The sequence below is a fragment of the Morone saxatilis genome, unplaced genomic scaffold (genome assembly GCF_004916995.1).
Source record: "Morone saxatilis isolate NCDOM2014 unplaced genomic scaffold, NCSU_SB_2.0 Contig11, whole genome shotgun sequence".
NCBI lineage: Eukaryota > Metazoa > Chordata > Actinopteri > Moronidae > Morone > Morone saxatilis.
Window position 1 is genome coordinate 19,620,325 of NW_023339663.1, and position 25,528 is coordinate 19,645,852.

Consider the following 25,528-nt stretch of genomic DNA (forward strand, 5'->3'; position numbering starts at 1 on the left):
GAATCCTACAGACTTTGATGACCCCCTGAGTTTTCCTCTAACACGACTATGAGGTTGACATTTGTGGCCTTGAGCCACTCACGCACACACTCTCCCACTAGTGTGACTGTACTGACTCTTAGCGTACATCACAATTCCTTCAGATGAATCCATGTTTTTCTCACGAATCCATGTTTTTCTCTCATGATGCAAGGAAAAGTTACAAGGAGGGGGGAGTTGAGGAAACACGTCTTAATAGATATGAGACATTGTTTCTACTGAACCGTCTCCTAAAGTGATGTCTGTTTCTGATGGTGACAGCACAGCTGGATCAGCTGTCAGTTTGTCATTTTGTCCTATAGCAACTTTTAATTGTTTGGAGTTTGTATTTTCCCCAGCACCAAAGACAATTACCATTGTCAGTGCAGCTGCATGTTTGAATGTCAATTATCTTCACATATATTAAAAACCTGCAGCCTGTATTTATACTGTGCTCAGATGTTTTCTAAAATGATTAATTAGTGTCAGTGGGTTGTTATTTGAGACAAAGTAAAAAGGATGCAAATATATCTCACATCACATTATAGATACACAGTGATAATATCCATTATACATTATTATTTTAACTATATGGTGAATCTGAAAACAAATACAATCTCAAATCTTTCTTCAGTTGGTGCTGTCTGTCCACTTCTGTATGACACTGCAGTGATGTTATCAGTGACGTTATCACAGTGACTATCAGATCAGTCCAATCAGCTGTAGCATCCAATCACTAACAGATTTGCAATAAACAGGTGTTTGGTCTGATAAAAGACTTCCATGAAGGCTGGTGTCGTATATCCTCGTTCATGTCTCCTCAGAGCAGAAATGAGGGCATTGGAGTGGCCTTCATGATGATGGACCGGAATGTTTTCCGGGTCAAACAAGGAGACAGGAACGATCAAATAAGGGAATTGGCATGTACCCTTAGTCTTGTTATTTCTTGTGGTCCAATTTCGTGAAAACGTCAACAGCAAGGACCGCAAATAGAGCAGGCAGCAATTGAGGGTCAAAACTCTTTATGGTTTTGCAAAAGAAACTCCACATTGTAAGTGTTTCAACTTGATCAGCCTTGTGCCCAGTGTCCAATTCAGCAGCATCTAGCACTAGAAAAGTCCTTTATATCACATCTGTTTAGCATGAATACAGTGTGTCCCTCTCTTTTTATTTTTCTTACATACTTACTTCCCACTTATTATTCAGCAAACTCATAATATATTCTGCAGTGACCTTCAGTGAAATATGGTTCTGATTAATAGGGACAACACTATGTTTATATTGTGCAGTAGATACTAAACATAGCTATCCTTACTCACATAATCACATCCCCTCACTCAACCATCCATACACACCACACCACACCACACCTTATTCTCCTCCACTGCACGCTCACACTCAATTGAATCTGTCATCTTCTCTTTGGTCCCCTAATGGCCGTCCACTCGTAGAGAGCTATTAGAGTACAGGACATGTTATTGGAAATCAAAGAGGATTTGGAGTCCAGGGCGTCCTCCTGCAGGGGAAAGCACCCAGCAGAGGTCAACTTGTTACAAAAACACTCTCGGTCATCCCTGACCGTTCAGATGGATTTCTTCTGAGTAAATCTCTGTTTCCATCATTGCCATGGCTACTCTTTGTGAGGTGTGATTGTGAAGAACTGATGGCATGCAACATGCTATAAAATATACTGTACATGCACACAACTGTTAGATCTGTAATATTAGATCACTGCCTTGTTTTATTTCTTCCACACTGTCACTCAAGATTTAACCTATGGTGCAGGTCCAAGAGGTTTGAAGCAGGGTATGAAACCATTTTAAAATGCCAAAGAAACTCTTAATACAGAAAAAAAGGCTGCCAAGAGTTCTCTCTTGGTTTATTGCATTTGCTAGCAGCGTCACTATATGTACAGCATTTATAATTGTGATCACATTTCTGATAATCCAATTAATCCGGATAACAAGCAAACAAAGTCTGTACAGTGTTGCTTCTTTCTGCTAGTTAGTTTTCCCTGAAATTTGTATTAAAACAACAAACACAAAAAAATATTTTCAAGACCAAACATGATTGGCTTACCTGACCAAAATTGTACTGTGCCTAATACAAGGAATACAGGAGGAATACAAGTTGGTGATATTAAAGCACATGCTGGTGTTTAAGAGGGTTTCCTGCATCAGCTCTTAATATAATTGAGACGAACTGGGACGTGAGAATATTCTGAACAAATAGAAGTAAAATACTTGACAGTTTTTTTTTCTAATGATAAAGGAATTTCATTAGCTGGCAGCTGGTCTAACTGATCTGGTTGCCTGATCAAGACTGTATGACACAAAGTGTTGAATTGCCCCTCTTGAATTAATTTTTGTCAACCAGATAAGGTGTGCCAGAGATATGCTTTTTTCCTTATTTTCTTTTTCAAAACTTTTTAAATGAAGTGAAGTTGAATGTATTCATGAAGTGTGATTTTAACTGAGGTGTTTGTCATTATGTAAATGTCAAAGAGCTAAAACAACAGCAGATAAAGTGGCAGTTTTACAGTTTATATATTACAGTTTTCCTGTTCTATCTGCTCTCTGTTTCTGTTCCTTGAGTTCATGTTTAAAAATAATATCCATGGATTGTATCCAAGAATTAATTCTATAACTGTGACGTTGCAGATTGGAATTCAGTTTTAAACTTTGTTTTCTGTTTTAATATTGTGTCACTATTATTTTAGTCCCATGTCTTTCCAGTCTCTCCCAATGCAGACAACTATACAATAAAGCACAAATGCCCAAAAAGTAAAGTACTTTGAGGTAAAAACAACACAAAACAAACATCATTAAATCCCAATTTTTATTCATTGAAAATTTAGCATGTAAGAAAAGTAGCATTTGTGTTTTTTAATTCAAAGACAAATTGGTCCACTTAATACCCCAAATCAACAGTTTTTAAAACAGGATATAATCCAGAATAAACATGCAAAGGCTTGTCTTGGAGGACAGACATAAATCAGAAATAATTAGATATTCTGATTACAGTACAGCTGGGCTGGAGAAGGCAGTTTTTAATCACATAGTATTAACTTTATATAAGATACTTAATCTCCTGCTTTATCCACATGTATTTGTCCAAGCTAAGGGCCACAGTCTAAGGGAGAACTAAAATGTCTTTGTGTCAGCACCACTGTGTGGTGTCTAAGCGGAAAACAATGCCAGAACCCCAGTGCGGCTTGAAATTTGGAAGCGTAGATGTACATTAAAAGCTGTGGCTAACAAAAGCAGTGCAGTGCAATTGATCTTAGTTGTGTGCAAAGGCAGGACTTTGGGGAAATCAGAAGCTTCATTAAAGTTTCATATTGTATTTCTGTACACTTGCAGATTCATCTTGTGTCTCTATTTACTTAAGGGCCCAAACTGAGTAAAGTTAGACTCACCCTGGGAGCTTGGATTATAAAAGCAACACCATGTGTGGAAAAAAAGGCAGAAAAATACTGTTTTCTGGCAGGATGATTGTTTAATGTTAGTTGTTTTCTTTTTTGGCACTGCAATATACCAAATGTGAACTATGTTTTCTATGAATGTGCTATTTATGCTGTCAGAATCATCTTGGCTGTATATGATCATACAATGTGGACCTCTGAGTGACTCTACAGTGTTTGTCCATTTACAGTTTTGTGATGTTCTGAGAATCTGCTTGTCTGCATCTGAGTCTGTCTGTGTCAATCTGTCACTTTCCACTCTCTCCACATTCACCACATTCATAGTGTCACAAAACAGACAAAATGACAGCAGATAGCCAAATTCTCTCACTCTCTGACACTCACTCACACACACACACTACCATGGCATTAGTCAGCTATGGATTCCCCCTGCGCTGCAAATCATCTGTGAAAATCATACAGAAATCCTGCGCCAGTCTTGGACAAATACAAACACATTATGCGTACACTTTTTTTCACAAATTGAAGAATACAAAGGTGCTTGCTCTTTTGCCAGATCTCTTTCACACACACATGCACACATGGCAGAACCAAGAGGCAGATATCTTTGATAGCTGCCCAGGTTTGATGGCCTGTTGCTGGCAGAGGCTTTTAGGGAGGCTGGTGGAACCTTGCTGTCTAGTTTCCTGCTGGGCCTTTTGTCCCAAACTGTGGGTTGTCCTTTAATAAATGAGGGTGTCCACGGGGAGATGAAAGGGATGAAAACAGGTGAGCACTTCACAGAGCGCAGAACTGAATCACTGAGAAAATCTCAAATAACAGAGTCACAAAAATAATTCACTGCATTAGAGTAAGAAGCTTAGCCAGGTCAGACAGTATATAAAGCTGAAATTGTATCTTTTCAAATGCTTTCAAATGTTATTTTAACTAAACTGGTTATAAACACAATTAATGTCAGCTCATTTTCCACAACCATCATTTTGTTAATAAAGTAACACTAAATAAAGACAATCCTTTAAGTCGGTGGATGTCAAAGCAGTTATGCAGGTCAAATCATAGAAATATAGAAATGTTATGTTACACATTTTAAAAACTCTGCTTTGACTTTTTGTTGGTAAATTATTGCGAAGAGGATTTGATGGAGCATCTGTAGTTACAGTTTCAGAGTCACACCCATTCTGACTCACCGTATTTTCCCATGACATTCAGACAAGGTTTCTGCATACTGTACCCAGCTTCAAAACATGCAAGATGGTTACATCACATCCAATGAATTGATAAATCTTTCCGTAACCTGTGACTTACCAAAAAGAAAGCTGTAGTCTCATGCAATTCCTGATTTTTTTTTTTTGCAGCTGGGTCTGTGTGTTTATGTGCCAATATTTTCCCGGAGCGCTAACCTTGAAACCACCAAAGTGCTCTGGCGCTATGCTAAGGCTGCACACACTTATATTTAGGTCCAGATGTGAGTGAGTGTGTGCAAACATGTGCACGTGCCTGTGTGTGTGACACAGCACTCTTGTGGCAGCTGTGCCCTTTTCAACAGCACTCTCAAAAATCTCAGCAAAAAAAGATACATTACATACAAATATATCCCTCTGTCCTCCATCACATGGGCCGTTCTACACTCACAACTGATGGTGTCAAGGAACATAGTAGCGACACAATCTCACCTCATTTCCATAGCTTGCACCATACCTTCCTGATATGGTAAAGCAAGTTTGATGCAGGAGAAATGGAGTGAGGGATGGGGGCAGAGGCTAGAAAAGAGGAGGTGAGAGGAGAGGAGACATGTAAAATTTCAAGGGAGGAAAAGGCTACCCTGGTAGCCCTGCAGAAATTGTTTCCATGATATTTGAAGTCCGCAACAGTCCAATTAGGCTGCAAATAATCGGGATTACACACACACACACAACTCTGCCCTGTAAGATATAGAGGCAAGGAGCGAGGAGGAGGGGATAGAGAGGGAGGGATGGTGATGAGGAGTGAAAGTGGCAGTGAGTTTTGGAGAGATGGCAGAAACCAGGGGGGAGCAGCCTCCATGCTCATGACAGCAGCTGAAATCCCATCCACTGGAGGAAAAGGGAGCTGACATTCCCATGAAGGAAATGCACAGGGATATGAGGCAAGGGGGGGAGAGATAAAAAGGACAGAAAAAATATATAAATCTAGCGTGTGAAAGAGTCACAGCAAGAGAGGGAAATGGCAAAACGCACAGATTGTTTGGACATTTGTACTCGTTAGAAGCTCTGATCAATAGGCAGTTGTTTGGACAGTTTGGGTCGGTTTGGGTGGGCATTTCAGCCAACAAACAACACTTTTTTGCCCTTATTTACAGTGTGTCCCAGTTACCAAATCCCATCCCTGCCACACATAATATTGCCAGTGTTTTGCACAGAAAAGACAACAATATCATACAAACTAGAGGTTATTTTAACTAAACATACTCTGAAGAATTTGTGCTTTTAATACTGTATCTTGTTTCCTTTGCTGTTCATTTTGTGTGTGGCACAATAAGGCCTCAATGAACAAGCTTCTGGGGCGTTATAACCAATATTTTTCTACTGGCAACAATATCTAAATCTTAGTGTTTTTATTAATTTTTTTGTTCCTTTACTGTGTTTTGCAGACCTTGACACACCAGTTCTGACGGTGCACCAGACCATCAGCGATGTGCGTGGCAGTTACTACCAGGAGAAGACGGTGTTCCTTCGCTGCACCGTCAACTCCAACCCTCCTGCACGATTCATCTGGAAACGTGGGAACATGCTCATTGAACAGAGCAAGGACAATGGGGTGGACATCTACGAACCACTTTACACTCAGGTACACATGAACACATACACAGCACAGACACACTGCCAGGTGTGCAGTCACTCCTCGCTTTCTGCTAGTCTCTTTAGGAAGTGCCTCATAAAATCCTTCCCACTAAACTTCACTTTTGAGAAAGTCTAAATCTCTCGCTCTTGCTTTTATCTAGTTTTTTTCACTATTTATGTCTAACAATCAGTGTTCACATGAACATTGTCAAATAATAATATTCTTTATTCATGGTGCACTTATCAAAGTCCACATTACAAAGTGCTTCACAAAGGCAGCAAAATAAAAAGGTTTTTAAAGAAAACAGATTAAAAAAAACTATTTGGTGTATAAGAACCAATATAGTGTAGAAAAAGGCAAGAATAGGAAAAGAAAAACATTTTTAAGGAAATAGAAGACAGTTTGAAGAAAATTAAAACACAAGTTAAATCAGGATAGGCTCTCTGATAAGTATGATTTAAGAAGGGACTTAAAGGAGACCACTGACTCAGCCGACCTGATTTCCTCAGGCAGATCGTTCCCGAGCCTCAGGGCCCTGACTGCAAACCCTCTATCCCCTTTAGTTTTCAGCCAGATTGGCTTATTAAAGCACTATGGTTGTGACATTGGTACTCCAGGGTCACAGGAATCTAATTGACCGTTCACGAAACTCCTCCCCCGAACAGCGATTGTTCAATAGCTTTAACTCGGCCCGGCAGGTCTGTCAAAGTGGTGTGCATGGGGCTCTACAAAGTGTGATACTCCGAATTTGAAGACTTTGGAGGGTGATGTCAATTTTTGTAGCCTTTCAAAAACAAAAAAGTGTAAGAAATGGATTAATCTCTGTAGGGTCCTTTCCATAATGGTCAGACTTAATAACATAAGAGCCTGAGCCTATCAGTGGTAAAACGAGCACTTTTAGTGAATGTACATTGACGGTTCGCAATTTCCCATTATGTCGCAGCTGGTCAATACTAAACCAAATTCAAAAAATTGTTAAGGGTAAGTTACCCTTTAAGTTAAAAATAATGCTTGTTCTTGATAACTTTTCATCAGTTTTCACCAGATCCATCATCCAGCTTCTTGACCAGCCAGTAAGTTACCAAATAACAAAAATAAACAGTCCCCAAGCCTGATCTCCCAATCTGAGTGCACAATTGTTGCATTAGCACAACTGCTCCCTTTTTTTCCACTTACCAGAGCATCAGTCTGCCACAGAGCAGAGCCCCTTGAGTTCAATTAACCGACCAGCAGAGCTCCTCCCAGGGCTGCCTAAGACACTGTTAGCCCATCACCTACTACAGCAGACAGATAGTTAGACAGTATCAGATGCAAAGTCTTGATCTGAAAAATCACCAGTGATGTTGAAGGAGATGTGTGATCTGTGTGTCCAAGAGAGAGCGTATGTGTACATGAGAGGCCCAGAGAAAGCTACTAGAGTAAGAGACATTGTTTTATGAATCGTCAGGGAGAGGATAGAGGGATTTATTTTTTGTTTTTCTGCTGACAATCAGATCAGTTTCATTTTCGTAATGGTCTCGTGAAAAGCCATTTGAAATTCATGTTACTCATATTACTCTATATGTAGATCTGAGATGCTTGATAATCAGGGCATGTCAGATACACAAACACACTGTGTGTGCATGTGTGTGTTCATCTCAGTGTATTTTGACCTTGTTTATCACACTGCGGCTCATCAAAAATTGAAGTGATTTTTACATAAGATTACAACCCAGTTTAGAAAAGACTAGAATAAAAAGCTCAGAGATTTCTCATTGATGCAATGTTATGTGTGTCCTTCAGTTTAACCACATAAAAGATTTTGTTTTTAAGAATGTGATATTTTAGCATGACGCTGTCATGTTTCGTCCCATCTAGGGGGAGACCAAGGTGCTGAAGCTGAAAAACCTGAGGCCCAAGGACTTTGCTGATTACACATGCCAGGTGTCCGTCCGCAATGTGTGCAACATCGAAGATAAGTCGGTCACCTTCAGGCTCACAAATGCCACAAGTAGGTTTTTTGATTGTAGGAATGCTTGTCTGTGCCCAGACATTTATACATGCCTTCACAAAGCCAAGGTCTGTTCCTCTGCTATCAATTTTATCACTTTGACTTTTTGCACTTTCTTTCTCTTTTTCGACTCACCCATCTCATCTGACTTTTCTCTGCAGGCTCGTTGTTTCTTGGCTCAGGAATCTCTTGCTCTCCGTCTCTTTCTCTCATTGTTAAAACGTCTCCTGTCTTGTGCAGGAACTAGCATTCTCCTTTCATCCACTCATTTTCTCACTTCCTTTAATTTCTCTGTCTGTCTCCTTGTGTCTTCCTTTCCTTTCTTTCCATGGGTTTTTCCTCTGCCCTTTGACTTACCACTCAGATTTGCTTTCAGTCTCTTTATCTCCTCGTCTGCCTCCCAGTGTGCCATATTGTCTATGTGTCTTGTTTTTCTCTTGCTGAGAGCTGATGTCTGGGCCGTCAGCTGTAATTCAGTTGTCACACTCTCTGTTATCTCCAATTCACTCTACACTCCTCTGTCCATCTGCACGCCATCACCTGGCAACTCTGTTACTTAGGACAATGTTGCCGTTGACAACCCTGTCAGGTTTGTTACGGTCAGACTGATACACCACAAGGGAAAGCCCCATGCTCATGAAGTGCTTTTTTATTATTTTTTCTATTGTGTTTCTTTTCTCTTCTCCTTTCCCTTTCTTCTTGCCTCATTTTCTAAATGCCAGCCACCCTGAATGTGTGTTGGTAAATCTTGCAAGACAATTACATGCTTTATAGCGTTTTAAGTGTTTTTCCAAACCCATTATCAGTTCTATTTAATTCCTTTCTGTAGTGTGAGTGTTTTAATTTGGAACGTCCTTGTTGTGAAATTTAATGAAACACGCTTGTTTTCTGCATGCTCAAGAGCCATTTGAAGATAAGAGGCTTCAGGGCTTCTGGTCTTAATCCAGTCTTTCTCACGGTCAGAGGGCTTGAATAGATGTGCAGTGAAAATGTGGATACATAAGTTATAATGATTGCGGTTACTGGAGCCTTTTTCCCAAAACATAGCTTCTTTCCAACCAAACTGGTTGTTAAAATCAAAGATTAATATTCCCTTAAAGCAATAATTTGACATTTTGGGAATTTCACTTTCTTGCCCAGAGTTAGAACAGGTGGAGGCAACTAGCCGGTCTCTAAACAAAATCCACTTACTTACCTTTAAAGCTCAGTAATTAACATGTTTTAAATTAAGACATTATATCTCGTGCATCTATGCATCCAAAAACTGAAATGCTTAGACAGCAAGCAAGCTATGTTTTTGAACTGCTTTGATGTTTCCTCTGTGTAACAGTCACGCACTATAAAGAGTTTTTTCCTACATTTTTTATGATGGCCACAAGTGTCTATGACTTTATACTTTAACTTTTTTATTTACAGACTTTGAACTGAAGAAGAGGTTATCAATTGAGCAATAAGGCCTCTTTCAGATAAGAGATAAAGTTCCCTAGGAGTCTTCTAAAGTAAACTGAAGGTGGGGAAGATAAAAAAAAACCCCTCAAAGTACAAACTCTGTGATAAAGTTAAGAGGAGAGGAAACACAGTTTGGCTTCCATGTGAAAGAGTGAGCACGAGAAAGAAGTGGATGCAGACAGATACAGAAAGATCTGTCTGAGGTTCTGATTTAAGCGTAACACATGAATGTTTCTGAATGTATATATATTTTAAATAATAAAAAGGTGTAAGACTAAACTATCCTTTGTGCCAGTGAGCTAATTCTTTGCCTCACTGGTAAATTTGTTTGTAAAACACTCACAAAAAGTGTTGTTCCTAAGCAACAGGTAGAAAAAGGAAAACAAATAGTTGTTTAAGCTGTATGTGATGGGTGTTCTTCACTCTCATTCCGTCTGTCTTCCTCTCCTTCTCTCTTGGACTCCTGTGGCTGAGATCAATTGTATCCCCACAGCTCAGTCAAGATACACACCCCCACAGACGCACACACACACAGCTACACACAGAAACACAAGAGTCTGCCTGGTGCTGGCATACGGGCTCAGAGACTTGCCAGAATAGCCAATCTGTCTGGACCTCGCTGCCTCACAGAGTGACGGAAAACACACTGCTTAGTGTGTGTTTTTGTGTTTGTTGGAGATATTTACAGTTTTTTCTCAGTTGCTTACACACATTTCAAGTCTTGTACTTGCAGTCCATATAACTGTATTCAATACTGTAAAGAACCCCAATTAATTTCATTCTAATGGTCGGTTGCTACACCTGAAATTTTTTAATGCTAATATTACTAATAATATTATTATTATTGTAATTGCTCATAAATTCTTCTTAAAAATAATTATTCACAATGATAGGCTTTAGTAAAAGATAAGTTAACCCTAACCCTAACCTGAATACACAGATAATTTGAATAGATAAAGAGACACAGTGGAAATAAAGTACTACAAGGTTTTAAATAAATCCAGTTACAGGAGACAAATACTTTTCAGACAAGTGTAAACCTAATGATGTTATCTTAGAAAATCACATCTCTAGACTCACATCTCAAATAACAAGACAAGAGTGGCATACGGGGAAACACCAAAAAGAAAGAGCTTAAGAACAGAGATGAAATAGATACACAGAGGGCAGAGAGAGGGAGGGAACTAGACAGACGGACATAGAGATTTCCAAAAAGGAAAACAAACACCAAGTTGCTGCTTTTGTTTTTTATCCTCTATATTATTTGTCTAATGAGCGTATTTTGTTATTCCCCACTGAGCTCCCTTTTGTCCTTGTGGCGTCAGTCACTGCTTAGATTAGATCCATCCAACTAGGTCACGCCATCACCGCTGATTCACCGCTCTGGGACAAGGGGATTGATTGATTTTTATATCATAATCCCAACCTGGGATTTGAGTATGGGGCTTCTGCCCTCCAGTAACTGCTGACAGCGGCCAAATCCTCTTCCCCTGCCTCTCATAAAGAGAACACGGGGGCAATCCTCCTGGAGCTTGTCATGTTATTTAAAGTGGTGGAGTACAGGGGTGGACGCGGGAGGGGGGTAATGTAACAAGGCCTGGAAATGTGGTGGAATGAAAAAAAAAATTAAACGTAATACCATCATCAACCATAACCCCTGCACATAGTGGCCAGCTATTTTTGTAATATGATGCTTGCAAGTTTAACTATGGAACAGAGAGAAAGATGACAGGGCAATCATTTATTTTACCTTCATTTGAAGCTAAAAACATGTGCATTAGCCCAAAATTCCCTAAATACAGAAGAAACACACACACACACACCCTGATTTAAAGCAGTTTAGAACCTTTGAGAGAACTGAGTCAGCCAGTAAATCTGAACGATGGGAGAGTTGATTCAGTCTTTTATTGATTACTGTAACTCTTACTACAATATACCTTCACAATAATATGACAGTCGTACAAGTGTGCAATATATATGATGAGATCAATAGGTGACAAAGCCTATTTCGTATGAATTCCCCCTTGAAAAGTTGAGGATCAATTGGCAATCTGCAATAACCCTTAGTACTGTAAAATCTCTGTGGTGGGACAATGTACTGCATCTGTGCGGTCAGTTTTATGTAAGGCTCTAATCCATGTCTGAGAGGGGTCATGGGGGAGACAGCGAATCACAAAAAATAATGAAAAAATGAGAGATCCAAGAGGAAAGACATTTAAAATAATCTAAAAGCTCTAATTTATTTAAAGATGTTGTTTGTTCATCCCATAAATGCAAACTAGTTGTTTCTATTTTTGAGGTTTAGATATTTAACCAACAGATCATGTGTGTCTAGGCTTTATGGATGTAGGTTAAAGGCCTCCCACAGGAATTATTACACTGTTCAGTTACTCAACTTTCTCCACCAGTGTCAGATCCAGTCCAGTCAGGGGATCAGGGTGGGGATATATAGCCACACCACTGGCGAGAATCAATTTGCTTGTAAGGCTGCTTTGATCATTTTTTTGTGTCACTGGAAGGGGCTTTAAGAATCTCACAATTTCAGTTTCAGTGTCCTCTGCATTTGACCTTTCCAGTTTTAAAACATATTACTTTAACTATACAAGTGAGCATGCAGCCTCTCTGCAGTACTTCACACTCACAGACTTACACATATTTATAACCACGAGCTGCACTGTACAAATTAAAGAGACCAATTACGACACATTCTGCATCTTTAAACTTTTTAAACTGCAATCCAAGTCCTGGCTTCTAGTAAAATATTTCAACCTGTACTGACCTAAAAATACTTTTTGCGTACCTAAAATGCATAATCAAGCAGCTCTGCAGCTTCTTTCATCCTGTTACAGTGTATATTTGCAGATTTAGTAATTGCTTCCAAGTCCTTTAAGGGTAGCTGATATGCACATACGTACATTCAGATAACATACACACACTGATACTACACATCCACTATGGACGTACACACAGACACACTCATTATAATGGCTCAGTATTTACATACACAGAGCAAAGAATTTGCACAAATAGAATTATAGGTGCACACATTTTGTTTCTGGATTCCTCTCCGATTTTCTTTTCCCAGTATTCTCTCAGTTTTCATAGTAGACATTATGTCTTGGATAGGTGCCAGGTGTTACTAATAAATTCAACAATGATAAATGGAAATCAACTACATGTCATTTCTAAATAAATACCTTAAGGTCAGAGTATAGGGCCGGTCACAGTTTAGTGCACTTTTGGGGTTCACCTCCTCACCTTGCTTCAGGGTATTATGTCTGTGTGTATTAAGGTAATAACCAGCAATCCTCCACTTTCCAAATCACACCTGGAACATTTCCTCTTCCTTGCAAGGATCAACAGAAATGTTTTGGTTGCTATTCGGCCTCCAAACCCCTAGGCCAACCTGTCGCCTCACCATTTCTTTTGACTGATGGAATGGTGACAGCGACTGTTCCAGGGTACAAAACATATACCGCACCTGTCAGCATCCACCTCTATCTAAACCCTTTAAGCTTTTTTATTTCCAGCTGATTTCCCACCAATAACTCATCTGCCTTTACCGCATAGATGAATTAAATCGTGCAAATCTGAAACAGGTAATGCAGCGTGGAAGTGAGAGAGAAAGCAAGTGATAGAGAGAATGTAGTGAACAAAACATGCTGCGAGAATGCGAACCAGGTGTAGAGACAGAGACGAGGGAAGGTAAAGACAGAGATATTGAAGATACAGAGGTGACAAACTGACAGAGAAAAAAAGGAGAGAGGGAGTGAGAAACAAGTGTGAGCGTGGAAGAGAGAGGCATTTGTTACCTGGTTGTAAACCGCTGTGCTGCACATAAATCCCATTACTTTGGGAAGAGTGCTGGCTGATCCCACCGTTACCGTCACCCACGCATCCCCAGGAAATTGAAGCTATAATTCTCAAATCCTCAGTTCCTCCCCCTTGCTTCACATACAGTGTTCTCTCCTATTTTTCTTTTGCTTCTTCCCAGAATTTCTCTCCGATCTCCACTCCACTACTTTTTTCATTGTTCAAATTTATTTAGTTGTTTATTTGTTTGTTACACTTTAACATTTACCTATAGCTAAGTTAGAGTCTGTGTTAAATTGCACAGCTTTTTCATGTAGAATTCATGTAGGACACCAGTGCACTCAAATAAAAACCACATGAGAAGTATGCATACTTTCCCTAATTACTGGACCTTAAAATGCCTGTGTAAGCCTTTGCTGCAATATATCCCCATTGGAGCTGATGCTGTACTGTTATTTAACAAACAGACAAATAATGAAGAAAAACAGTTTCCACAGAGGGTCGTTTAATACTTAGAAAGCTCTTTTGGCCTACAGGGGTTTACTTTCCTAGTGTTTTGTTTTGATTTGATACAATGAAAGTGGACAGTGCTATTTATGTGCTGATTGCCGTTGTTACGCCAGTGAAATTTCTTGTCAGCCTGAGAGCCATCACCAGGCAAGTTAGCTGAAAAGATATCCCATTAGTGTGTGTTTTTGCATGCACAATTTTGTCACCTATTTAAGGGAGTACATGCCTGTGAGTGTGCGTGCGTGCGTATGTGTGTATGTGTGTGTGTGTGTGCGTGCAGCATTGGGCACATTCTTGTATTAGAAACATGCATCTGTAAACTAGTTTGCTGAGCCTCTGTGCACCTCTTTCATTACGCCGATTGCAATCTGTTAAAAAAGAGATTAGATGAGAGGATGTACTGCATAAAGTCTATTAGAGGAATGAATTGCTTCCAGTACTCTGTGGGGTCGGTCTTTCACTGAGGATTAACTCTCTCAGGTCGATAAAAGCCTGGATTCTCCTCGTCCTTGTCCTCTAGTGCCCATTTAAAAGAGAGTTGTCAGGAGTATACTCAAATGCTCAAATATTAATATTAAAAACGCTGTTCAACAGATCAAGTGTGTTACATGGTAAACAAATGTCTTGTTTAAAAAATTAACATAAAATGGTAACATTTTCTAAAACACATCCATGCTTAAATAATGCATAACTAATGCATGATGTAACATGATTTTTTTTTTTTTACCTTTTAATGAATATGAGGTAGGTTCAATGAACACAAATTGCTCTTCAAGTTCTGGAATAACACACCTTACACCTGCAAACTGCCCAGTACAACCACAGTCTGAGCAACTCACATCCCAGTGTGGGGCTCAATTGACTTGCTCAAGGGAACCTCAGTGTTTACCATTGCATTAATTTATAATCCATCATCAACTGAATGTACTAATGTTGATGATGGCATTGCAAGTAGAAGTGAATACGATTAACACTCACTGGATCATAATTTTATGAAAATATATTTATTACAGTACAGTTTTGGACTTTTCATTAGCTTGATACCAAATGTTTTTTTTTAATTGTTTTACAGCTAATTTAAATACTAAGGCAGGAGAGAAATATCACACTGAGTGTTAGTAGTTTGATCATTTATTAAAAATGAGCCACAGATGTTTTGACAGTACAGTCCTTTTTAGGATAATAATCACAATAGCTTATAAATTATAAGCATGAGTTGTATATTACCATTAAACATTCAATCATGCATTGATCCACAATAAGAAGAATATAAACATAAATGTTGATAAGGCAAATGTATGTCATTTCTTCAAAATGTTCCTTCTTATAGGAATATACACACACATCAGTGTTTCTGATAAAGATTCTGGATTATCAAACTGAAAGTTGCTGTTTCAAAAACATTTGTAGATGGATAATGTCTCTGTTTTCATGAAGGATAGACCTTCAGACTAGGGACTAAATCTTTATAAAACCCACAACTCAATATCTGTCAGGACCCACAATAATACACAGTTAGTGACTGCTGTAATGGAAAAAAGCAAAACCTGAATTACTGTATTACAGGGTCAGTAGTGAAAAGCACCAACTTCATTTCTACAACAAGAGATGGCATGGAAGTGTACAATATTGTCAAGGATCTTTTATTTTGCCAGGTGCTATATCGGCTAATGAAAAAAGGTGACTGGTCCAAATGACAGATGGCACTTTTTGCTACAGATAATTCTTTACTCGGGTTGCTGTAAGCTCACCTGGCTCTGACTCTGAGGTTGGATTTGTTGATTTTCTACGAGCGTCTAAACCTATTAGAGATTATAAGCCTATTTCATATTTTTTCATCCATTGAATTAAATGAATTCACCAAGGCAAATAAAGTAGGTGTGTACCACTGTAGCTCCAGCTCTTTATTGTGTGTGTGTATGTGTGTGTGTGTGTGTCTGTTTGTTTGTGTGTTTCGCAAGATACATTTTACAAACAAGGAGTATTATGAAGCCAATGAATTACTATACAGAATAATTGGGAAAAGGCTGTTTAACAAGTTTATCGTAACAGAGTAAGGCGTCATTATGCCTCCATATGCTAAACAATATAGAGTTGCATGAGGTTTTACACTGCTATGGAAAGCAAATATTATCATCCCATGTGACATGGCATCTTAATAAAGAAACATAATTCAAAGTGGCACGTTGACTAAGCACATTTTAAACAGAACAGAATGACCATGTTTTTCTTTTCTTGTTTTTTCACTATGACTTAGCCAAATACTTTCAGAGAGAAGTAGAGTTACATACACATACACAAAGAGCTCTACAGTACAACCACAGATTAGTAACTCGTGGCCAGTGAAGCAGCTCCAGTGGAGAAACTGGGGCTTGACTGTTTTGCCCCAGGGTGTCTTTACTGTAGCTGATGAGGAAGGAGGAAACCTTTATATATTCCTCCACCAAAAAGATTTTTGTAGCTACTCGAGGGATTTAAACAGGTGACATTTTGGTCACAAGCTCATTTCTCTCAACATTACCCTCCTGTCACCCTTTTTACACCCTGTGGCAAGATATGCAAAAACCCATTACATGATGTTGCAGATAGGATTGCCACCTATGTGATGTGGAGCATTTTGAATGCTTTAAAAAGTAGTTGGTTTTACATCGAACTAGAAAGTATAATCACATGGAACAGGGTTTTCACCATCATTAGGCAGCAGGGATGTCTGTTTGATGTTCCATATAAAACAATATTGACCACATACTGTATAGAGATCCTTGTTTTACAAAGAGGTTTTTAACAGCACCCACAACATATAATGGTTTTAACAGTGCTTGTTTTCTGAAAACAGCTGACTACTGTTGCTGGAAATTGACTTGATAGGAGCAGTGAGATGGAACCATACAATAGGCATATAGATATAACTAAAACTGAAACAAGGAGCTCAAAGAGGCTAATAATAACACAACCCATTGAGCAGCAGAGGCGGCTTGTCATTTTCTATCGGATTGTCACTAGAAATCCCTTTCACATTACATATATTCACTTGACTTCATCTCAGTGTAAAGATATAGATTTTTGGACCATTAAGCATCCAACTGCAAAAATGACTACCTGTCTTGTTTGGTACCGGTGTAACTGAGTAACTGAACTCAGCCAGACACCTATGAAACTGGAATGTTAAGCAACTCATTCAGTCTGTGTTGTTTTGGGTGGAGGAATGATATACAGTGTTTTTAGCACTAGCTTGTATAGTGTGTCACTAACCTTACACGAATGGATAAATGGCAATCAGAACTCTTTTACAAATATATGTATATACTGGCTTCCACACATTAGAATCGGTGAACTTTTTATTAACAAAATAAAACTTTCCCGTTTGTACAAGTACAAATACAAGCACAAGACCTGTGCCATCATCTGTCTAATGCGCGACATCAGCTCCTGGTGGTGGTTTAAAAGTAATACCAAAAGCTTAAAATGGCAATGCCTCTGTTCTTTTTCAGAGTAACTTTCTTATACTGTATGTATTTATGCACTGTACTGTATATCAGTGGGTTTCCTGGTTTACAGACAGTATGAGCATTAAGCTCCTTTATGAGAATTCAAGTATCAAAATAACTCTGCATTTAATTTCATCCTGTATTTGGTAATTACACAGTCTGTGTGAGCCGATTATGAGTGTGTACATACTGGTGTCACTGTCACTGTGGGTGTTTTTCTTTCCTCCCTCTACCCAGACCTCCTCTTAGATGATTAATATATTTTTTGTTGTTTCCCCTCTCTTGCTTCACTTCTGTCTTTTATTCTCTCCTTCCTTGTCAGTTCAGTACTGCACTGGGCAGTGTGTGCGCCCCTCGCTCCCACTGCTCTGCCCTTTTCTGTATTTTGAAACTTCTGGGCTCCAGCCAATCTCATTTTGGGTCATCCTGTTCTTTTCCTGTTAGGTCAGTCATTAGAAAATGACACAGTGGCTTGGAAAGAGATGCGACTGATATAAGAGCAGGGGAGCAGGGACATGAATTACCATTGGTTTACTGATGAGTGTATATTGAGAAAAGGCTGGAAATTCCATCACAACACACACACAATCTGTGAGAAACAAATACATCATATTTGCAGTCAGAGGAAAATTATGAAAAAAAAACGGCTGCTGTGTACTGATTTGGTTGGAGGTCAGGTCTTGACTGTGTCTAGGGATTTAAAGTGCTGATCCTCCATAGACAACTGTTATCCCTTCCTTTGAAATATCCATAACTGGCTCTGAGCATTTGGGAGTTCATTGCTGCTCAACATGTATTTATACCTGCGTATGTCTGATTCTTGAGTACCACAGTTTTCCTGATTTTTACTTCCACAAGGATTGAGTTGGATACCAAGTATATATATATATATATATATATATATATAAAACTTGCTGATGAAATAGAAAACCAGTGGCTTGGGTATTAACACATACATAAACATACTGTTACACATACTCTCATTCTCACTTAAATAATGTGATCATGCAGAATCCTATAACCAACCAGCAATCCAACTGGGGAAACCTGTATTTGAATCTCTGTATTACAGGTGCAGAGAGACAGTTAACATCTCCTACGACATGTAGGAGTAAACATCTATAAACCACAGAGAAAGAGATTTGCACTTATAATCCTTTTTTCTCTCTCCCTCCCATGTCTCCCTCCAGCTCCTCCAATGATCCGGCTGTCAGTTAACGACACGGTGGTGGTGGATCCCGGGCAGGATGTGCTCTTAACCTGTGAGGTGACTGCAGGTTTCCCCCTCCCCTCTGTGACGTGGTCGCGTTACCCCGGGCCCCTTCCCCTTAGCGCCCAAGTTCGAGGGCCAACGCTGATTTTGCGGGCCGTCACACCGGCCGACGCGGGGTTCTACAACTGCACGGCTGTCAACAATGTGGGGAACCCTGCTCGCAAGAACGTCAATCTTGTTGTCAGGAGTAAGTGTGTGTGTGTGTGTTTCCAGATGACAGAGGGACAGGAGGTGGGAGATTTTTTGGTGAATATGTTTTGAGGTTAATAGTATGTATGTGTGTCCATTCTTTTTGCTGCTGGTTTGGGTGTAGACATAATGTGTTCATCCACCAACAATTTAGGGTCCTAATTTAGCGTCAGCTTTGAAACTAGAAATAATGGGTGCAATTTTTTATTCATTTATTTATTTTTTATAAATACCACGTTTGTTTGTTTTTTTAAGGTTAAAAGTACAGATTGTAAAAGCGCACTCAGATTTTTGAAACATTGTTTTTGACAAAGCAAATACACACACACACACACACACACACACACAGAGAAAGACACCTACCACTACATAATTATAATTAAAAGTATTTGATTAAACATAATGTTTTTTCAATTTCAAAGTACTATTTGTCCAGCCGTTTCTAGCCTTAGTGTGCAAATATATACATCTGTGCATGTACAGAATGTGTCTGTGTGGTGTGTGACATGTGAGAAGTTGATCCATCATTACAGAAAGCTGATGTGAAGCTTGTCAGAATAGGTGGGTTAAGTATTGCTCTTTTTCTCTTTTCCCCTGCTGTTAAAACAGAAGCCTTCCATTTTCCCTCCCCTCCGGCTATTTTTAGCCCCTTTAATCATCTTTATTCACTCCAATTAGTTAGACTGGAGTGGAAGCAATTAGCGACAGTCTCTCCTGTTAGTTAACACTGTAGAGAACGTATGCTGGTTGGGTTTCTCCTGTTAGCTTAATGGGCCTGAACGCATCGCCACACCAGCACAGGTGGCAAGAAGGAAACACACACAAAAAAACACACACACACACACACGTGTTCAGTCAGTGCATCGATATAGGAGTCTGCAGGTATAGGTGACACACTTGCACATGCACACTGATGCACACACAGCCCCAGGCTCCCACATCACATACACACACACACACACACACACACACACACAACATTGTTTCCACACTAACCAGGTAAAGTTGCAGGATCATGTTAACCATATGGTCACTGCTCCACTTCCATGGCTCCACCCAAGCATCTTGTTAACAAGCTCGAAAGGAGTTTAAATCACGCTCCTCTCTCCTCCTCGCCGCCTGTCTCTCCCCTTGGTGGGGAAACAGAGAGCTGTTTTGTATTCAATATGGAAATCTGTTGGGGAAACGCAGCCTTTGAAACTGAAAATTAAATGTGACAGTGTGAGAGTTACTCTTTGTCCTTGATTTTGTTTCCACCCCCCTCCTCTTTATCCCACTGTTATTTTATTCTCTATCTTGCTTCCTTTTGTCTCTCCCTCCTTCACAATTTGCTTCTTCCTCTTCCTTGCTTTCTTTCTTCTTCAATTTCCTTTTTCCTTTGGTTTCTTTCTGTCATTCTGCCCCCTCCTTATGCCTCACACACTATGTCGCAAACTCATATACCATTCTGTATTAGCCATCTTCCCCTTCCTCCATCCACTTAAAAAAGATTTTAATTGCTTTTTTTACTCTCTCCTTCTCCCTCAATCACACTACTATGCCAATTATTTTTGATGTCATTCCTAAAACTTAATTTCAATCTCTTTTGTCAAATTTAAATTTCATTTATATTTGACAAACTTTAACAAATGTAATTGGCATGACATAGGCTACATGAATATGTGCTGCCAAAGTAGAATTTCAAAATAAAGGTTGAGATATTAATAAACCTCAGTTAGGATTTTACGCTAGCTTCAGTGCTACACAAGGCTAGAGTTACCAGGACATTTATTTTTCTATTAAGAAGGTGGGAAGACACTTTTGTACCTGTTAAGAGTGTGTTTAATTTTTTGCCATGATGGCACAACACCCTTCATTCACACATTTTGCAAAAAAAGAAAATGTCCCAACAAAAAGGTGTTTTAATTCTTCAGTGCCTTTGGGTCTTTCCCCAGTCATTTATTAGTAAGCATTTACAATATTTTACTGGTGACGTCAGTCCCCCATTCATTGTTTTTAGGACATCACCACAGCTTACCTCATACCATATTGTACCATCTACTTAACCCTTTCTTCTCACTTTCTCTTTACCCTGCTACCACCACACACAGCAATGAGCAACCTGACCTTCCAGATTACACCAGACTCCAACAAGGACAGTGAGACCATCCAAATGGGTCGGGATCTCAAGCTGTCGTGCCACGTTGACGCCACCCCACAGGACAAGGTCAACTACACCTGGTATAAGAATGGTGCACCTGTCTTCAACTCGGATAGCCTTATCCTGCTGCGCAGCGACCCAGACATGGCACCTGGCACAAGTAGCTTGGAGATTGTGGACATGAAGTTCAGAGACTTGGCTACTTACAGCTGTGTAGCAAACTTTCCAGGAAGCAGGGTGCCAGAGCTTCGCGTTGATGTCAACATCTCTCAGAACAGTGGTGAGATTTTCCTTTTTTATTTCATATCTCTGTCAGACTGAAACAAATTTCCATGACTTTCTAAGCAACTGTCAGTTAGAGTGAAATAGCTAACACATGCTGTCAAAAGAAAAAAAAATACCTTGTTGCGTCTATACATTTTTCTGTATTTAAACTAACAAGCAATAACAAATCCAAATGTCCCAATGGGCTGTAAATATATGTATATATGTAACTGATGATCAGCAGCATCACCAGTCTATGTGGTGGCAAATATAATGGTTAGCAGTTAGTCAAATGCTGTTACTTTAAGAAAACAATTTATTATTCGAGCTGACTGTATCTTAAAAACACATTAGGTGTCAAATTGTTTTAGGAAAGCCTCTCCTGAAAAAGTTATTTTCCTGGCCATTTCAGCCTTTATTGATTAACTGCTCAGTCTTTCATCTTGATGGTATCTTTCACACATTTCCCCCCATCCTCCTAGACTATCTCCTCTCTTCACACCTTTTCTTCTAACTGTGGTGCACTCTACATACAGTATATGCATAATGTATACAGGCCATAATGTATACATTATACTGTAGGCTGACACATGGCTAGTTTTTTCCATTTTGTGTCAGCAAACAGAGCAAGAGTTACTGAAGTTTACTGAGAAACATGGAATGGGAAGGGTCAGATGGAGAGTGCACACACACAGTTACATTCATTTAAACGGATAATTACAGATCAAATATATTTTTTGTTTTCTTTTTTTTTAGTTAGGTAGTAGTTATTGTTTATTTTGTTCTTTTAAAGTTATTTTTGGGGCTTTTTATGCCTTTATTTTGATAGGGCAGATGAAGATGGACTGAAAAGAGGGGGGAAAGAGAATAGTGGTGACAGCAGACATCTGTCTACTACACTACCTATATGGGGTGCATGCTCTTCCAGGTGGGCTACCCTGCTAGTATCCTGGTAGTTAGGATTTTGAACAAAAAGTGACAACCAAAATACTTTTCTTCAGACAATATCTATTGCTTTCCCCTTTTTCTGTCTCTGTATGAACCTTATTCCCTTGTTGCTTGGTTGGTGCAACGCAGATAATTATAGTGGTGTATAAATATGTGTCTGTGGAACTATGTGTGTGTTTTAATGTGCATTCTCATGTGTGGTTAACCATAACATTAGCACTTAACACTGAGCAGTAATCTTTTTTAATGTTCCTATGTTGCATTGAAACTGTGTGATTGTCCAATAAAATTTGCCTTGTAAATGTTTCTTTCATACCTTTTTATTCTCCATCTGTCTCAGTTTCTCTGTTTAAACCATCTGTAATTTTTAAATCATGTCCACCTCCTGAATTCTATTATACTTGTCTTGTGTATTTATTCATTTCCACACACAATTTAGAAAGATGAAAGTGAAAGAAACTGAATATCTCTTAAAACTTTCCTCAAGGTTTTTATTTAGCTTGCATACAAATGTATTTATATTTTAAAAATAGTATTGCAATGGTATTGTGGTCTACTTTTATAGTAGATATTTACAAGCTAAAATATATCCAATTTTCCTTTTGTGTTTTTGTTATTGTTATTAAAATTGTATGACGGTTGTTTTCCTGTATTGCCGCAGGTTGTATCATTGTATAGAAAACTTGTACTTTTGAAATACATTATCTATGTTCGTTTTAGTTTGTGTAGTAAGTAGGAGACTAAAACTTGCATCTGTTCTTACTATTCCTTCTCCTTTGTCTCTGCCCTTGCCTCCAGTTTCTCCTCCAGTGCTGTCAGTTCCACCAGGAGGTCAGCTGGTCAGTGTGCGAGAGGGAGGTAATGCTGAGCTGGTGTGCTTGGTGGTAGATGGCAAACCACGCCCACCTATACTCTGGTCACGGACAGAAAAGGACCTGCTGATGCCAGGAGGGAAGACCATGGTGGAGACACCTGATGGCCGCTTGAGGCTAAAGAACGTCAGCCGAGACATGATGGGGCTGTACCGGTGCCAGACTGCTCCATACAATGGGCTTAACATCAAACGCAGAGAGGCACAGGTCCAGCTCAATGTGCAGTGTAAGTGTGGATAAGATTATATTAACCTGAGGATTCAGCTGAAACAATATGCAGCACCACTGTAGCAGCAGAAGCCCTTGGGGGTACTTGTTGAGAGTACTTCTGCAGCGCAGTTTGGTGTAAATAAGTCCAGAATGGTTATGACTGCTTTCATTGCTGAATCTTGCTTACTACTAACATAAGACAGGATAATATGAAACTTTAATGATCCCTGGGCAACGGTAGCAGCAAACTGCAATACTGGTAGTAGTGTCAGCAGAACAAAGAAAAATGAATTAGAAATGAAAATGAAAACAACTTCAGAACTAGAATATATATACATATAGAATATATATAAAATACAATTGTAAAGTGTAAACATTATAGCTATATAGAGGTTATTACCCTTAACAATAGTTGTCCCAGAGGGAAAATGTTTGGTAGTCATCAGCCAACCCAATGAAAGTGTAAAAGGTACCCGGTGTTATCTTTGCATTGACATCCATAGGCCATAACAAGTCTTTCTTTGTTGCTATAGAAATATCAGTGATGCATTAAAACACTGCATGTTTCTTTTCCCCCACCCTCAATAATGGCATACACTATGTACCTAAAGAAAAAAAGGAAATGTATGGTAATCTAAACAGTGTAAAAAAACAGAGAGTAAAAATCAAATGAGGACACATCTCTACAGCTTAAAAGTTGTTTTTGCTAAACCTACCCTTTCCCCTTTAGGAGCACTCCAGTGGGGTCTGTCATAAAGGTCCTGTAGGATGGGCTTTAAGAAAGGAATAGATAATAGAAATAATGATTTTATTGTGATTTCTCTGGAAACTATCAACTAATTTAAACATGCTTTAGGCATCCTCAAAATCACTTGTCACCCAAAGCTGCATGTGCATGCTGTGCAGTTGTGGGTTTTAACAGTGTTTCCATCTTTCTATTACTGTTCCTTATTTTAGAACAAAAAACAATTGCTTTTAAAACTTTAAAAACAGCATATGTATGGGTAGCAGGGGGTTACGAATATAATAGTGGCACACCCGGTGGGCAAAATCTGCACACCATATAGAAGTTGTTACCAACAGTGTGAGTGTTGTTATTCATGTAGCTTATTGGCACCAATGGGTAAAACCAATGAACAAACAAAAACTGCATAGTGTTTAATAACTTAATTAGAAAAAGCCACACAAAAAACCCAACCACATTAATCATAAAACCAAACTTAACTTAAATAACAACATTCACTAGTAAAAGTTCACTAGTTTAAAGTGTTATTAGGTGAGTCGCTAATGTACTGCATTGGTAAAGCTTGCACAGCAATGTGTCACTGTATTGGTAAGTGCTCAATTTAATTCAGTAAATTTATGTTAACAGGAATTCAGTATTCAATTTAAACCTTTCAGCACACTCCCAGTGTGCCCTGTGTACAAGGTCAAGTTAAAACGCTACTAATCAAAGTTATATGTAAAGTGAAATGTACAAGCTATTAAAAAAACACTAGGATACAAAAAACAAGTACAGTGCATCTAAAACACATTAAAAATGTCTCAAAAGGAGAGGGAAAATTAAAAGGTGGCTGTATTCATCAAGCATTTCAACAAGGGAATGTTTATTTTTCGAATCCAAATTCTCAGAACGACTATGGTCCTACTTTTAACCATAGGACTGATGCAGTGTATCAAATTTCTTAAGGAAAATCAATCCGTCTGGATAAAGATATTTTAGCCCTGATCTTATATTTCTTGCCATATTAACTTTCTTTGTTACCAATCAAGCAAAATTAACAAAAGCTTAAAAGCAGAACCAACTATGTGTTTGTCCGAAAGTAGGACCACTTTCCCATTCACACTTGATACACACTTGATACACATTTGATAAAAACACACCCAAATCTGTCTCCTCTCCTCTCCTCTCCTGTCCTCTCTTCTCCTGCTCTTCAAAAAGGATTTACAGGGTTTGCTAATGCAGGCGGGGCGGAAGGGCAACACTGTGTGAGCTCTGCTGTCCACACTGGCCAAGTCTGATTAATGGACCAGGTGGCCACCCCACTCTGGACAGAGAAAGGAACAGAGAGATGACACAGATACATGAGCAGGACTGAAAGAGAGAGATAGAGAGAGAG

At 39.1% G+C, this 25,528-nt stretch overlaps 1 protein-coding gene across 2 annotated transcripts in view; it reads left to right on the forward strand.

The window, feature by feature from the left end:
• The window catches only part of LOC118321290 (MAM domain-containing glycosylphosphatidylinositol anchor protein 1), a 165,663-nt gene that overhangs the window by 96,184 nt on the left and 43,951 nt on the right, over positions 1-25,528 (forward strand). For both annotated transcript variants that reach the window (XM_035652559.1, XM_035652560.1), the window contains exons 5-9: positions 6,072-6,268; positions 8,120-8,252; positions 18,703-18,972; positions 21,065-21,394; positions 23,125-23,424. In XM_035652559.1, coding sequence (XP_035508452.1) covers positions 6,072-6,268; positions 8,120-8,252; positions 18,703-18,972; positions 21,065-21,394; positions 23,125-23,424 — 1,230 coding nt within the window. The remainder of the gene's footprint in view (positions 1-6,071; positions 6,269-8,119; positions 8,253-18,702; positions 18,973-21,064; positions 21,395-23,124; positions 23,425-25,528) is intronic.